The sequence below is a fragment of the Pseudorasbora parva genome, chromosome 12, assembly GCF_024679245.1.
Source record: "Pseudorasbora parva isolate DD20220531a chromosome 12, ASM2467924v1, whole genome shotgun sequence".
NCBI classification, from domain to species: domain Eukaryota; kingdom Metazoa; phylum Chordata; class Actinopteri; order Cypriniformes; family Gobionidae; genus Pseudorasbora; species Pseudorasbora parva.
Window position 1 is genome coordinate 24,221,044 of NC_090183.1, and position 16,716 is coordinate 24,237,759.

The 16,716-nt window shown below is 35.2% G+C and overlaps 1 protein-coding gene across 3 annotated transcripts in view; it reads right to left on the minus strand.

The window, feature by feature from the left end:
* Positions 1-9,134, minus strand: part of brdt (bromodomain, testis-specific) — a 30,483-nt gene extending 21,349 nt beyond the window's left edge. The window contains exons 1-5 of one of the 3 annotated variants that reach the window (XM_067459550.1): positions 8,982-9,134; positions 6,319-6,615; positions 6,031-6,168; positions 5,788-5,929; positions 5,536-5,660 (exon numbers count right to left, since the gene is read on the minus strand). In XM_067459550.1, coding sequence (XP_067315651.1) covers positions 5,536-5,660; positions 5,788-5,929; positions 6,031-6,168; positions 6,319-6,516 — 603 coding nt within the window. In that variant the 5' untranslated portion in view covers positions 6,517-6,615; positions 8,982-9,134. Of the gene's footprint in view, positions 1-5,535; positions 5,661-5,787; positions 5,930-6,030; positions 6,169-6,318; positions 6,616-8,366 lie in introns of all 3 variants that reach the window. The other 2 variants (XM_067459551.1, XM_067459549.1) reach the window with 2 other exon arrangements.
* Between the last annotated feature and the right edge of the window lie 7,582 nt (positions 9,135-16,716).

A 16,716-nucleotide genomic window follows, 5' to 3' on the forward strand; every position in this document is an offset into this window, starting at 1 on the left:
GTTCTAGTGACGTCAATCCTGCAAGGAAGTGCAGGAGAGTAGTCCAAAGCAGCCGTTCGCTGTAGGCTTTGAAAGGGAACTTCTGTTAAATAAAATATCTCGCTTGGCATTGAACTTTAAGCGTTATAATTTTACAGGTATTATTTACTCTCTAACAGCAACATTTCACACTAACTAAAGTTTAAAAGATGGGATCGCAAAAAGAACAGGACCTTTAAGGCACTTCAATGGGCCTTTAAGAGCAAACATGGATTCTGTTTGATCATCCGTTATGGCTGGAGGCTGTTTTCCGATTAATCTTTTTTTAAAAATCTGGTCGATTCAGAATCGATTCTCAAAGGCCACAGAATCGATTTTTTTTCCATATTTATTTCCGCTAACATTGAACAAGATTAACATAAATCTAATTACTATTCTTCTCCACTAGATGTCACCCATTTGCCTCGTGTGATCTTAGCTACATAGGAGCAAGAGGCACACATCATTTATCCATTCAGTGTTTAACCGGCGGCTTCCAGTGCGTTGTCGCCTTTTATAATGCTGAGGTGAAATGCTGTAGTAATACTAAAAAAAAAATCTGCGGAACCATTTGATGTGACAACTAGGGATGCACCGATCCGATACTCGGGATCGGTATCGGCTCCGATCTGCCATTATTTGCCGGATCCGGTATCGGACAGACAGGACCAATCCAAAGTCGATACTGTGCGCATAATATTCTGTTATTGTTAAGCCCCAGCGCCCCACAAAAGGCACAAAAACACTATAAAGCATCATCAACGATTCGTGCACTATATTATAAGTCTTCTGAAGCCATTCCATCGTTTAATGCGAGTACAGATTAGTTCACGTCAATGCTTCCCTCCACTGCGGCTGTCAGTCACTCTCCATTCAGCTTTAAACTGTCGCGTTCGGTTACAACACTCAACACGATGAAACTTTCCAAGATTATTTATTGTTTCTGTTATTATGCTTGATCTGTAGATAACGCTCTAACGTTATGGTTTCTCAAAAAAATGGCTATCTGCTGGCGTTTATTGCTGTAAACCGTGTTACTTTCTACCGGGTGTCAGTTAGATCACAACACTGGACTAGTTATTATATTGTTTTTCACACACAGTAACTGAAATGTTAAACTGTTAAAATAAACGGCTTATAAGAATACTGCATAGATATACTACGCGTCTATATCTTGTTTTAAACTTCTCGATGCGGACGGAGCGCGGCGCGCTGTGAGCGTTTGACTGTGGCTGTGAGCATGTGACTCCGTGTTGCTTCAAGCGCATCATCCTGCGGACAGGATGCGCATAAGCGCTTTGTGCCGCTCTGTATTATGCTACTGTTGCGCTATGAAAGCCTTATTAATAGCCTTCCTTGTTCTGTTCTATCTATATGTTGCTGCCTCATTAAAAATATGCATTATACATTTAAAATAAATGCAATTTCTTAGTATATAGGCCCTATTTCTATAAATATATTTACTTGTTTTTCATGAATATATTTTGTGTAACATTTTACCAGATTTACAGCTACAGTTATTCACTTTTGTGGTTTCCTTTATTTTTTCCCAAATAAATGTTTAGATTTTATACAATTATTGTGCACTCGTGATTTTATAACCTTTGCTGCTGTATTATTCACTAATCTAATTTATTCAATTCTACACACTAAGGCTTAGAAATTCTACATAGACAAAACTGCATTGGAATCGGATCGGTTTAGTATCGGTATCGACCGATATTCAACATTTTTAATATCGGATCGGTTCTGGAAAAATGGTATCGGTGCATCCCTAGTGACAACACACACAGCCGAGCACACAACTGCTAAAAATATGTCACATAACTTACACGCGAATGCTTGCCATGCATTAGGATCAAACTTGAGCAGTCACTTAAGCACGTACGTTAGCCATTATAGACATATTCAAATTATAGTCCACATACAGAATAATGAATCCATACAGTCCATGAATAATTCAAGCCCTAATAGCTTATATTATAAACAGGTCCACAGTCAACTTAAGTCAGAACGTTAAGGTATTGTCCGTTCCGTTACCACGGCAACTACTCGTGTCCAGAAAGTAACCATAGACTGTAAAAAAAATAATGAACGTGTTTCTCATGTATGAAAAGTAAATGCACACATGACAAGCAGCAAAATCGCAAGAAAAGCTTGTTGTGTACTGAAAATTGCTAAAAAAAAAAAAAAAAAAAAATCAGCCAATATCCTTTTTATGTTTTAGAATAAATATATAAAAACATCCATAAAACACTTCTCAGATAATTTTTTTTTTAAATAAAGTTGCATCAAAATTGTATTTAACAATTGGATGCGTTCTGTTTTAATGTACTCAGGTATACTTAAAATAAAAAGTTTAATATACAGGTTTGTGGCTCTTCATTTCTTTTTAATTACCCACTTATGTTCACTGTTCTTTTTTTATAAATACCCACAGTATTTGTATTAAATCTATATTCGAGTTGAATACAGAATTGAAAATCGAAGTCGAATCGGTTTGAGGGCTTGTGAATCGAAATCGAATTGGAACATCTGAATCGATACCCAGCCCTACTCAAGAAGTCAAAAAGATGGTCAAATTTAACTTACTGTAAAACTAAAAAGTGATTCTCCTCATGGAAGCAGATAAAGACAATGGGGCAGTGTTTATAGATCATTTCCAATAAATGACATTACAGAATTTACCGCTATCTTGCTGCTGAGATGTATATACACACACAATAGCCCAACGAGCAAATTGTCAGGTCTCTGTTCTGTGGACCCTTATGTGGACATTTGCTCTTTATTTCACTTTCACTATCAATGCTCTGTTTAGTTTCGGTTTCATTAGTTACTGACGTTCTCGTAGAGGGGGTAACATAATGCTAACATGATTAACCGATAGAAATTTGTCAACTGGTAGAGATTTTGTACTATATCGCCTGTCTCATGGTTACGCCCATTTGATTTTGCTGTGCTGCTCGTGGTCGCAAAATAAAGTATATGCATGTGCTTTAAGCATTGCGGTTTAAAAACAAGTAATTTTAAACTGTTGAACCTTAGTAAGTAGTGAAAGAACTCATTTAACTATATGCATGTGTAACCCCTCTTGTAACAGTACGGACGCTGACTGAGTTAAAGGGGTACTTCAGCGCTGGGAAGATGAATCTGTATTTAAACTGGGTCATTAATGTAGTAGAAATGTGAAATTATTTTTGAATTTGGTGCTTTCTAGACTGAGAAAAAAAGACAGAAAATGTATTTTTCTCATGGGGATGAAAGACTACAATTCCCAGAACGCTTCGCTGCCCTACGACGCCACTCCCTAAGCCACCACTACTGGATCACTGGATTACTTTCCCACCGCGCTCATTTTCATAAAATCAGTTCAGTTAGAGAACAGACACTACAATTAAAAACTGAACATGATCACAATCATTCGAATATACTCCAGGGTTTCTACCGATACAAAGCCATGTGCTAATCGCTGAAGTAACCCTTTAACGTTAAGCATTACCATATCCGAGGGGAAAGTTACAGCGCGATCTGCCATCTTCATCTGATCCAATCTTCAAAGTATGATTACAAACACCAAAAGAGTAAACCCGATGATTTTGTTTTGGTGGTTTGCTTGACGATGCGAGTATAGGACTTTTACCTTCATGCTATGATTAGACTTTTTAAAAAATTAACTTAAAACATATATTCCTAGATGTTTTGATTCTTGCGCCGCCTGAGCTGACACTGACAGGTGGTTGCCATGACAATGAAGTAGTTTAGTCTCTCTCTCTCTCTCTCTCTCTCTCTCTCTCTCTCTCTCTCACATACACACACCTGGGTCACTGCACCAATGTAACCCCTACTGTTCAAACCACGCACTCCAAGCTAGACTCAAACCCGGGTCCGCTGGCAGGAGAGTCGGACGCTCTAACAAGGAGGATAAAGGCTGCAACCCTAGCTTCAGTCGCTAGATCTCTAGATTTGGTTGAAGTGACAGCAGCCTAATAAACCTGCTGCCGTCTGCCATTCATGTTAATCAAAGAACAAAGAGAAAATCTCTTATAACCGCTCCTAACGCAATCACTTTTGTAACTTCAAAGTATGTTAAATTTACACATTAAAGACTGTTTTTAATGCATATCTAAGAGATTTTTTTTAAACAGGCTAGTAGTTTGTGATATTGAAAATTGTGACAAGAATTGTCATATTTCAATGGTAAACATGAAATAAAATTACTCATATTGTGATACGATTTTGGCCATATCACCCAAACCTAACTACACAAGGAACTGAGGCCCCGTCCACACGGAGACGCGTTTAGCTGTATACATATAAATTTTGTACCGTATCAGCGTTTCGTCCACACGGATCCGGCGTTTTAGAAGCATGCATCCGATATTTTTCGAAATCGGGTCCCAAAGTGGGTAAATCTGAAAACGATCATCTTCCGATTTCGTGTGTATAGCAAATCCGTATATTTTCTGAAACGGTGATGTCATCACACTGCGTCCAGCACGGTAAAAGAGTTAAGGGATACAACTACGGGCACTGGGCATGCGCACATCAATATCGCGTCATTTAATTATCGTATCTGCATTGTTGTAAGGGTATGTTTTGGGTTGGGCTAGGTGTAGGCATTAATAAAACACATCTGCTAAGTAACAAATGTATTTATTGTTATTTTATTGTGAGATTTTGCCTCACCTCCGACCACTGCTATACCCCTGATAGCCACAACTCTTCTCCGTTTTTAGTGTATTTCTGTGGCAGAATTACAGTGCCACATACTGGCCTGGCATGCAAACTACATCGTTTTTAGTCCATTTTTGTAATCTCGTGTGGACGCAGATATTTCTTGAAACAAGGGGGAAAAAAAGACTGGATTGGGAAAGCGCTGGCTTTGTGTGGACAGGGCCTGAGTTTTCTAAATGCATACCCAACAGGCTTGCTGCAGTAGTCAGTGTTATCGGTGTTAAACAGTATTCAGCTGTACACCGAATTACATTACTTGGACAATGTGACACCGCCCCTACTGTCTCTACAATTATAAACGGCTCGGCTCTTGCAGAGTCACAGCAGAAGTCAAATTTGTACTTCTGTAACAAGAGTAATGAGAAATTACTGGAAAGACAATGGTGGATGATTAGGTGCTCATCACTCCTATGTGGTAATGAATCCGATTTAAATAGGATTCGGACACGTGCATTTGTGTCTGTCATGCATGCAGTAAAATCGGACATTGCCCAGTAAATACGAGTCATACGTCATTACAAACTACGGGGCTCTCTTCTTTAATTTCTCAATCATTTTGTCTGCACCCGTTGCATTTTGCACCGTTTTACTTTCTTTTCCGGGTCAGAGTGTCTTGGGCTGTTTTGCCAGTGTTTAATGTAAAAATCAGATATGGATCACTTTTAAAAAAATGAAAGCAGGTCATCTCCAAAAAAAAAAAAAAAAAAAAGTTCACATGGTTAGTTATGTCATGGGCGACTTATGATAGTGCTGCGTTAACAGTACAGGTGATTTGAAACTGACTTTGGCTGTGAGCTGTGCAGACAAGGGAGCGGAGGGAATTTTATGTAGAGCATCTGGAGGGATGACAGTCACTGTTTGCTGGAAAACCACCTCAGAAACAGGAGACTGCGGCCTCATCTTTAACCCTGCAGAAACATGCAAAGGTACATTTTATTTTGGTGATCTACCAAACAAAATGCAAAAACCCAAAACACATAGGCCTAGTAATTTGACATGAATTGAATTCATTAGAAAGGTCTTAGGTGAGAATACCTGTTGTAGACTTCCTTCCCCCTTTTAGAGGAGCTTTAGTTGTCAGAGCAGAGATCTCAAACTCATCCTGAGGCATCTGTGCCACCTTCTCTAAAAAATACTTCTCAAGGTCTTGAGCCATCCTAACAATATCATCACCTGGCTGGAACCACACATAAATGGAAAAAAAAAAAAATGTCTAAGACCAAATGTTGAAAATCAAATCTTCCAACTTTTTACACAAAATAAGACTAAGGTCCTCACCCGATTGTACACATAGCAGTTTGTGAACATGGTGTTGAAGTCTTCAATACACTCCATTGCCTTCCAGTAGTAATTGTTTTCAAGACGCTTTTTAATGGTAGTCATGTCCATTGGGTTCTTGATTATTGCATAATAATCCTAAATTAAATATAAATACGGAGATCACAAATAACAGAGCAAGAACATTTTAAAGCATGTTACTAAAGATATGCACTTACAAACTGTGTAATCAGTGAAATTGCAAGTGAATAGTAGTAAAAAAAAGCTCCAGAAATATTTGAGACTTACTGGCAAATTGAGTCTGACGGCATCCACAGGCTGTCTGAAAGGCCAGGAAAAGTGGTGTCTCCATAGGGACTTAAGGACCACCTTTTCTAGATACTGCAACTGATTGGTGAGGCGTCCAGGCTTTTTGGGGTTCTTGAAATGAGGGGGAGGGGGGTTCCCATTCATGGTGAAATTCTGTGGGGGTTTCACATCAGACATCGCCTGAACTGATCCAGGGAGTGGTGACCAGTACGGAAAGGGTTTTCGCAGCTACGCCTAGGCAGCTCAGCGAGCATTACACATCCACTGTCTGTGCCACTGTAAACAGGGAGAGCAGTGTCAACATACTCATGGTATTCTGCACTGCTGTTAGGTATCTTTAGGCAAATCAGAACAAGCAGCAGATGGAAACAAGCCTTTGAATCACAAATCCTTTTGACAAGTATAAAAGTAGTAGCATTGTTTCTAGTTAATCAAATACTGCACTGTAGTCCAGAGCTCAGGACTATAGCAGGTTTCCTACGGCATGCACTGCCCTCTATTGCCTAGTAAACGAACAAATGACTTTTAGCTCCACTAGACATCAAATGTCATCTTCATAAGGTGAAGTATACGATTGGTCTAATACCCACCCAAAATAACTCAAATAGACAAACAGAAATGCATACAAAAACTTGCCAGCTAAAATGCACTTAATCAAAATTTAAACATACTTTCAATTTTCCCTCCCATAAGAGATTAACAGCACAATACAAATATATACCAGTGCTGTTTAGAATGTAAAATGCCACAATTAGCATTTCTTAAAGAATTAATATTTTTTTATTTTTAATGTAAAATAAATTAATTAAAAGTGTATTTTATATTACCGCAAATTTTTTCCCAATAGAAATAAACACCAAAAGGCTAATAACAGAAATGTATCCCTAAGTAATTTTCACTTACCAACTTAAAACGCTCTTCAAGACCCAATTCATTAAACAATAAATGAAAACACCTCAAAACTCTTAATTTTACAATATGTAGTGGAAAAACAGGTTCTTAACTCACAGATTTCTTTTATTAGTCTCCGAGCAATCTTTATTCAGCTTAACTTCATCACACTTACCCCAAACTAAAAGGTCGTCATTCTCAGTAAAATATTTTTTTTTCTCATACTCAAAAACATTTACAAGTTATATTGATCATTATGTGTACTTTATTTAAATAAAAGTAAAAGAAATAAACATTGTACAAGAAATCTAAGGGCTTACAAATTTATTTATACAAGAAAAACAATTTGAAAAAAAAAAAAGTTGAATGCCATTTTATTTTTTTTGTGAGCTATATAAAAACATTTAGTTTCACACTGGTTTGTTTATGATTGGGAAAGGGGGTATTTGTTTTTGGAGGGAAGGGGAGAATGAAAAGTTGTCCCGTTTTCATTGATAAAGTCCACTGGAAGGGAAAACAAACGTTTCATCATTATTTTCTAACAGTTTACAATTAACAGTTAGTCTATATACAAATGTAGCGACGGTTTGTAGATGTTAAACAACAAATTTAAGCCTGCACGCAGAAAAATAATATATTCAGGACAGAAAGAAACTTCGTAAGTCTACATAAATGTACAGCAATATAACATTGAATTATAAACAGCTCCCTAGGCTCAGAGAATGAAATATGCACCATGTGCTTGTTTGCGCAAAATTTTGTTTGTTCCTTTTACGCAATCCAGAGCCATGCGTTACATAAAACCAAACAGACGAATCCTTTTGGATGACGCAATACCAACTTCCGGCTAAAAATGAATGCCATAGAATTGTCGCCTCAGCTTAAATGTCAAGAATTATTAAATTACACAAGCATATAAACACGCCGTAGGTAATTAAGACATGTTTACATGAATTCCCGTTTATAACAGTGTTATCAAGCCTCGAGCCACAAAATGGCGCCTTGCTAGCTTTAGCACGGCTAGCCACACATTACCCCGCCCCGTCAGATGCTGACATTGAGCTCAGTTAACAGTCCCTCCCCTAACCATTCCGCTAGCTAAATGAAGCTAGCTCAACGTGGACCCAAAATGTTACCTTTCCGTCTCGGGCACAACAAAGAAAGTTTAAACTGCCGAACTGAGACAGACGCTGCAGTGCAGGAGGGGCTCTGCTGGAAAACTTCACCAATCGAAGGATCTTGTTGATGCTTTGCGCCCGAAAAACCCTCATAGAAAACGACTGAAAGATTTTTGAGCTTAGTTTTCAACGCCAACAGAACAAATTAACATTATATACATTTGAAATAACTGTTTCTTTGAAAGGTTAGTCATCAATGGCGGATGTCTCTCACGGCAACCGCCTGGTATTTATACCCTCCTGCTGAAAGCGCCCAATCCCATTGGACAAGACCCCTCACGTGCTCCCTTCTTCCCCCTCGCGCCTCTAACAACTAGAAAACATTCCCTTAAAATGCATCCCACGGAAATCACGCTGTCGTTTTATACCAAACATAACTCCGAAACACTAAATTTTACGATTGACCACGTTCATTTTGACAACGACGAACGAATTCCTCTAAAAAACGGACACGTACGTCAGTATTTTTTTAAACTGCGACATAACTGGTCTCCGGACATCACATGACCATTCTAGAACATTCTGTCGATCGCTATAGTTCAATTCCCCTTTTAGTGTTTGTTAAATTATTACATTGTGGCTATTTCCCGTAGCTTTGGTTGTCAGCTTCTGGCGACTGTCGGACATCGGTCATCTCTGCAGCTTGAAAATCTCACAAAGAGAACTATGATATGATAGAGCACTGAGCAATGCTGAGGGGAGGCGAACACGAACTAATGCGCATGCGCACTTTCTTGACACTTTTTGATTGGCTTCTCGGTTGACGCTTTAATAATCTTTTGTCTGAGAATCTCCGTACATTTTTAAATCTGTATTAAACCTCTTCAGATAATCATTATAAAAATCACTTCAAAAATCACTTTAAAACTAAAACTAAGCATTATCATCGTTAAACACAAGCAGAGTGCAAGCCAGAGACCAGAGGGGTTTCTGGTCTGTGTTCCCTTACAGAAAAAAAAAACCCATGAATTTCACTTGTCCACAAATTTCCCTTGTGCTTTTAACATGTTAAACTTCACATGTGCAAAATCACATGTACATGTGATCACGTGTTTTTGCACATGTGAAGTTCGTGTGTTTTTTTCTGTAAGGGTTGCTAAAACACTAAATCCCATTCTCTGAACCAAATTATAATAGCCTAGGCTAAATCACTCTTTCTGTTTAGAATTAAACAAGTTCAGGTAGTTTAGACACTATTTGCAATACTCATGCACTCTTTTTTTGCAAAACTTTGCATACACTTGTTTCAAAACGATAAACAAAGGCAGGCAAAAGTTAAACACAACTACAACATCATTTACACACAAATTGTTGCCACATTGTACAAAATACAAGTCAGTTCAGAGTGCCAAAAACAATATAAGAGGGAGAGAAGGAGGACACGAAAGAGTAAGATATGGATAATGTTGTCAAGACTGGATCTGGCACTAAAGGGTTTTTCCCTTTGCCTGGCAAGAGAATACATTGCCTGTGATGCACAACATGAAGACCTGATACTGACGCAAAATAAATATATTAGTTTGCAGTTGAACAGCTCTGAGTGTGCTATAACATGCTTTTTGGAATTTTGCAGTTGGGTTACTGTATTTTCACAGTATGAAAGTGCTAGACAGCCATTCGATAGGCCTACTATACAATATTCTGTGCAATACTTGCAGTTCAATTCTGTAAATAATTACTATACTTTTTTACGTAATTGCAAAATTTGTTTACGGCGTTACAATTAACTTTTTTTCTGTAACTGCATGCTTTAACACAATAAATTCAACGACAAATCTTCAAGCTACATTCAGAGAAACTCCGACTCTTCTGGCAAAATCAAACAATTGCCTCAAAACAATTTGATATGTGCACACTACATCCAAAATGCAGAACATAGAATCCAAATCACGCAGTTACAGAAAAAGAGCGGTTTAACTGCAAAATCAAGGTTAATGGGAGATTCATTCTACAGAGTGAGGTGTTGCTGTTGTCAGTAATGTACTGTAAAAATATACATAATTGTTAACATTTTATTTTCTGAAAGCATGCCTCATACTTTCAGAACTCTACACACACATTAAAAAACGCACACACAATGGGCAAAACTGCTCAAATCTCCAGCAAAATGAGAGACATTTCTTTTCAAAATGGTATTTTGTTTTCAAATGACACACACAAACCGAATAGACATTTACAAGTACCAGTTGAACACTGATGTGCTCAATGCAAAACACTTCTTCAGTTCACACTTTGGATCAGTGTTACATTTACTACAGACAGTGTAAGTGTGTTGTAAAATATTTGAGAATATTGTTTTTTATACTCAGAACACACAAATACACAGTGACAAATATATTTAATTTTTACCACAAAAACAATGTACACAGTGTACATCATAAACAACACAAAGTTACACATGGTCTGCATACAAAAAAAGAAGAATTTACAGCTACAGTAAAAAAATAAAAAATAAAAAAAAATACATTCCAATGTCATCCATTACTCGAAATCAGAAGTGCTCACCTGTTGCCCTTTTAGAGCTTATGGAGGACCAAACCTGCAGAAATTAAAAGTAATTAAATTAATGAATGAATAAGTATACAAATTAATAAATAAATAAATGCAACCCAACATTTTGTGCTACACCCCTGCTGGGTGCCACTCAACAAGGACATTATATTTGAGTGAATTTCTCTGACATGTTTTTCTTTACTGGATGTCCTGTAAAGAGAACATTCAGGGCTTTTTTGTGTGTTTTTTGTTTTTGTTTTGAGGTTTCACCAGGACAAAAACTTCTCCTTGGTCTTGTGACCAAAAACATCGTGAATCGTGAATCATCAAATGTAGCACTTTTATGGAAATATGATAATATTTTGTAATTATCATTTAAATCTGTCTAATTTTCAAATTGTTATAAATCAACATCTCAGGAAAATCTTACAGGTTTATAATCAATAAATGCTACAACGCAGGCATTGATTTGTTCTTAATAGAGGACTTAAAGCGTGTTTATCAGGCATTTAGGGAGACACAACAAGAATTGGGAAATAAATTAGATATAAATTTTCCAATAAAATATGAGATATTATTATGAAAATGTTGCCAACTATTACTCCCGTTATTACACTACTTTTTTCCATTACATGTTGCTCCAAGAACACATTAATGTGAAAATTAAATAAAATTAGCCTACAGTGTATAGACATATTAAATGGGAAAAAACTGTAGCCTATATCAATTCATTCCGTTAGTCGAGAATCATCTTCAAACAAAGTTGAGTTAATTTTTTTTATCTTGAAACCTGAAAATTGACTGGTGAATGAAATTCCATTGTTTTTGCTTGCCTTAAAGGCTACATGTAATTTCATGAGTCTTGGTCCACAAGAACATAACATAACATATGAATAAAATATTATTATAATATTCATAAAAATATAATTAAAAATGCTAAAAAATGCCCCCCCCCCACTTTTGTTTCTTATGCTAAACAATGTAATGACATGACGTAAAAAACTAAATAATTATAAAAGTCCCGAATTTCCATTTTGAATTTATGATCCTTTTATTTCACCAATTTAAAAACATGATTTAAATTAAACTTTCCACAAGAGGGCAGCAAATGACTTATTTTGGATTGGGAAAAAAAACCTTCCATCATGCTTTCTAGCTTGCAGTGCTGTTTTATAACACTTAAATTACCTATAAATAACCACATATATTTATGAACAAGCTTGCTACAGTAATGACACGTTTTTCTTTTATCTTTGATTTTATAAATATTTAGAGTTAGGCTACATGACAATTTATGTCATATGTGTTGATTCATGTTGTTAACTTAGTTTTTTATTCTCCTTTCTGTCTTAAAGAAAACTTTAAGGGAATCTAAAGTAACTATACATAAACATCCCCTGTATTTGCTCATACTTCAGATGAAAGGCTTCATCATACCATGCGGCTCCAAGGTCAAGAGTTCAGCACCCGACATTCCTCGTGGATCACTTCTCATATTTAAGAAAGTGTTATACAGGAAAGCACTTTCACAACTAAAGAGCCAAAGAGATCAGGCCATGACCAAAATGAGAGATGGGCTATGTGTCTATATGCAGCTTTGTAGAAGATGTGGTGAGCCAATCCTTTTTTAAAGGCAGTACAACCAGTGCATTGTGCTTTACAAAGCACTGGTTGTATTGCACTGAAAAAAACAAACAAAAAATTGTCTTTTCTTATTGTCATTTCATTTTTTTTAAAGAACAATTTCATGCAAAGTGTTTGACAAAGATCCCAAATACAAGCGAAACTAAGGAAATCAAAGAATTAGGGCAGGAATTCATGTTCAGGACTAGATTTTGTTGCGTCTCTCTCCCCGTCTGTGTGCGGATGCTTTGAGTTGTCCTGGTTCTAAGGCATACATATGCATGAGAAGTGAAAAATGACATGAAGCCTCTGAGTACATCTTCATTGACACTCAAAAGCAGCATATCAATGTTTTCAAGACAGCAAGAAGCGGCAAAACAAAGTTTTCCATCTTGCAAGGGTGCTGTCTCATTAGTGGCAAATCACGACTCTGACATTTACACTGTAAGCAGGGGTAATGCATTTCCATTTCCTTTAAAACGGAACGGAACATTTCAGTCAGACAACATAAGTCTGTTTGTTTGGGAAAGCAAGCCTGTGGAGGAGGCAGAATAAAAGGAGGGGGAAAAAAAAGAAAAGTAAACAAATATCAAATATCAATAACAAATACAACACACTGAAAAAAGTGTGCTGGATTTACATGATTTAATTGTGTACATCGGTCCAACATGAATCAATTGAACAAACATAATTTGTTCATGTAACTTTAGCATCATGGAATGAATTTTAAGTGACCCAATTAGTCTCAAAGTGAATTTTATATGGCTCCGTGACATCAGGCATTCAGTATAATTCATAATAATATATCCATTCATTCACTTCAATTTCACATATTTTAATGTTACACAGTTGAATTAAAATACTGCACTTTGCAGCATTTTAAATGCTGAGAATTAAAAGCTCTTTCAGCAAAACCATCATGATGTTAGTTGTTTTGGTCAGCTTATAAGCAAATGCTCCACTCTTCTCCATGGTATTAATTTATATTACTTTATTTATATATTTATAATATTATTTATATATATTATATTAATTTAAATTTAATAATTTCTACATATTAAACACAATCAAGTCTCCCCCTTTCCCATCTTGCTCAAAAATAACTAAAATTACACTTTTACATTTAAAATAACATATACTCTCTCTTGATTAGCCATAACATGCCGAGAACAAACCCCACATTTCATTTAAAGAAACACAAATTATTAATGTAATCTCAATCTAAAAAAAAATCAAGTCTCCAATTGAACATTTTCTAGTGACTGATCACATCTAAATTTAGATTTTTTTTTTTTTTTACAGTGCACAAAAGGATTAAGTAAACTTCAATTTTACTTATATTTAAGTGGATTGAACACAATCAAATTAAGTTAGGACAAAATGGGTTGCTTTAAGCTTTTGAGGACACTACAAATATTATTTTATGGCAGTTAATTGTTGATTGTCAATGGCTTATTTGGCTTATAGTTAATACCACAATCAACTACTCTTTAGTAAATGGATAAGGCCCTAAAGGCAGATTTCTGACCAGAAAGAGGTGTTAGTCACTAAGGAAACGGCCAGTCTAAGTCAGGACAGCATGTTTTTTTTTTTTTTTTTTTTTTTTTTTTGTTGTTGCCTTGAATCAAATCAGTTGGCAATGACAGAGTGACACAGCTATCACTAAATCATCTAAGATAAGATAAACTCATTCTACAGCGGAAGATCTGATTTACTACTATACCGGGGGTTGGGGGGGGGGGGGAGTACATATTTGTACCTTAATAGTATCAATACCTATTAAAGTGTTAGCTAAATTGTATATACTGAAAGGGTACTGTCTCATAGCTTTTGTAAAAAAAAAAATCTGAGAGTGTATGAAAATTGTTGTTTCAGACTTCCGAAAAGATCCACTCTAAAGAATGCTGGGTTAAAAACAACTCAAGTTGGGTGGAAAATGGACAAACCCATAAATTGGGTTGTTTGAATGGGTCCATTCACGGTGGGTTCAAACAACCCAATTTATGGGCTTGTCCATTTTCAACCCAACTTGAGTTGAGCTTTAACCTAGCATTTTTTAGAATGTGTGTAGATAATTTTGAGAGTTGGAACTGCATCCTGAAATGTATTTGGAACACCATGGATGTACACCTTGGATCAGTGTTAGGAACACCTTTGTGTAGATGACATTGACATCACTTTAATTTAGATTAGTTTATGGCTGAGGTCAAACTTGGGAGCCCACGAAAATGGCAGCACCCATCATACCTAAAACATGAGATATTCTCCATTCAAGCATTAGGCTACAACATAACAATCAGACACCAAAGCGTGTTCTTTTTGCGCACTATGATAAATTGCATTTTACATAATTACCCCAAAATCATCAGCAAGAGAGCAACTCACGACAATACTCATGGAAAGAATTTGTGGTTTGAGGCTACATTTCTCAGTTCTGCAAAACACATTGTGAATAGAAACCTTTGACGCTCTAGAGTGCAAACACAGGTACACACTGGATCGTTTGCTAAATCTGTTTCGCCAATATTTTGGAGAAAACTGATCCTAGACCAGTAGGTTACGCTAGTCTCAAGTCCGTGGCCAGGGGAAAGCTAAGCCTATCCCAGCTTTACAAAAGCTCCGCAAGGAGAGCTGGGATGGAGTGTTGCACCCTCCGAGTCAAACTCTTCATGGGAAATAGGCCTATTTAAACGAGGTAAGGTGAAATATCTCACAAATGGAGCATATGACAGGGCATTCAAAAATGAATAAAGTAAAAATAATAACCTTACAATATTAATAATTCAATTGTGCAACTGCTTAACAGAACAAAATGCATTCAAATACAAATAAATACACTTTTTGAATATACGTTCACTTCTGTTGCTTGAATATTTTAACATTTACACAATAGCACTTGACTTTTTGTTTTTAAATTCAATATTTTATTATATTTTAAATGTATAGAAGGCTATTATTAATTGTATTGTTGTCAATAAATTGTTAAATCCAATCTATACAATGCTCTAAAATATAAAACCAAGAGTGCAAAATCCATTTCTAAATGGCTTCTGGAGATTCTCTAAAATGTTGCTGTGGTTAACACAAACTACTTTTTAACGCTTGGAAGAACATGAGTTTACCTCTTTCGGCTGGAATACGGTATAAAGGATATAGCCTAATGTTTATGTGAAAGTGTTACTATATGTTGATTCTCACAGTCTGACACCTCCACATATAATAGAAAGAAACATGTTCAGCGTTATAGCCCTAAGCATAAAATAGGCAAAAGCTTGTTAGTGCAGATGCTAGGTGGGAGCCAGCAAGTTGTGAAATATTACACTCCATTTTAAACTAATTTAAATAGCATTGTTTTAACACTAAGCATTATTATCATTTTTATGACCTTTTATGACCATTTTAATTATGAAACTTAATGGAATATGCTGTGTGTAAAAACAAAAAAGTAGTTAGGCTAAAGTAAAATATTAAAGTAATCATTGCTAATGAAGGGAAATATTTAAAAATGTAAAAAAAATAAAAATAAATAAAAATATATATAAAAAAAGATAAACCATGACCAATTATAACAGAAAAAATATACAAATTCCTCTGATCTTTTAAAATTCTGCAATGATGATGATGATGATGATGACGATAATAATAATAATAATAATAATAATAATAATAATAATAATAATAATAATAATAGGTCAACTGTGTACCCTATAATATCAAACAACAATAAAAAATAATACTAATAATAATAACAATAATAGGCCTATGTATTATTATTATTATTATTATTATTATTATTATTATTATTATTATTATTATTTTTATTATTATTATTATTATTACTACTACTACTACTACTACTACTACTACTACTACTACTACTACTACTACCAGTTAAAATATAAAATCTTTTAAAATTCTGCATTAAAAATGTACCCTATAATTTCAAACAACAATAATACTAAATAATGATATTTTATTATTATTATAATTATTATAATTATTATTATTATTATTATTATTATTATTATTATTATTATTATTATTATTATTATTATTATTATTATTGTTATTATTATCAGTAAAAAAATTATTATCCGTTTATTTATAAAATCTATTTTATTATTATTATTATTATTATTATTTTTATTAGTTCTAACATAAAAATTTACAAATTCCAGTGATATTTTAAAAT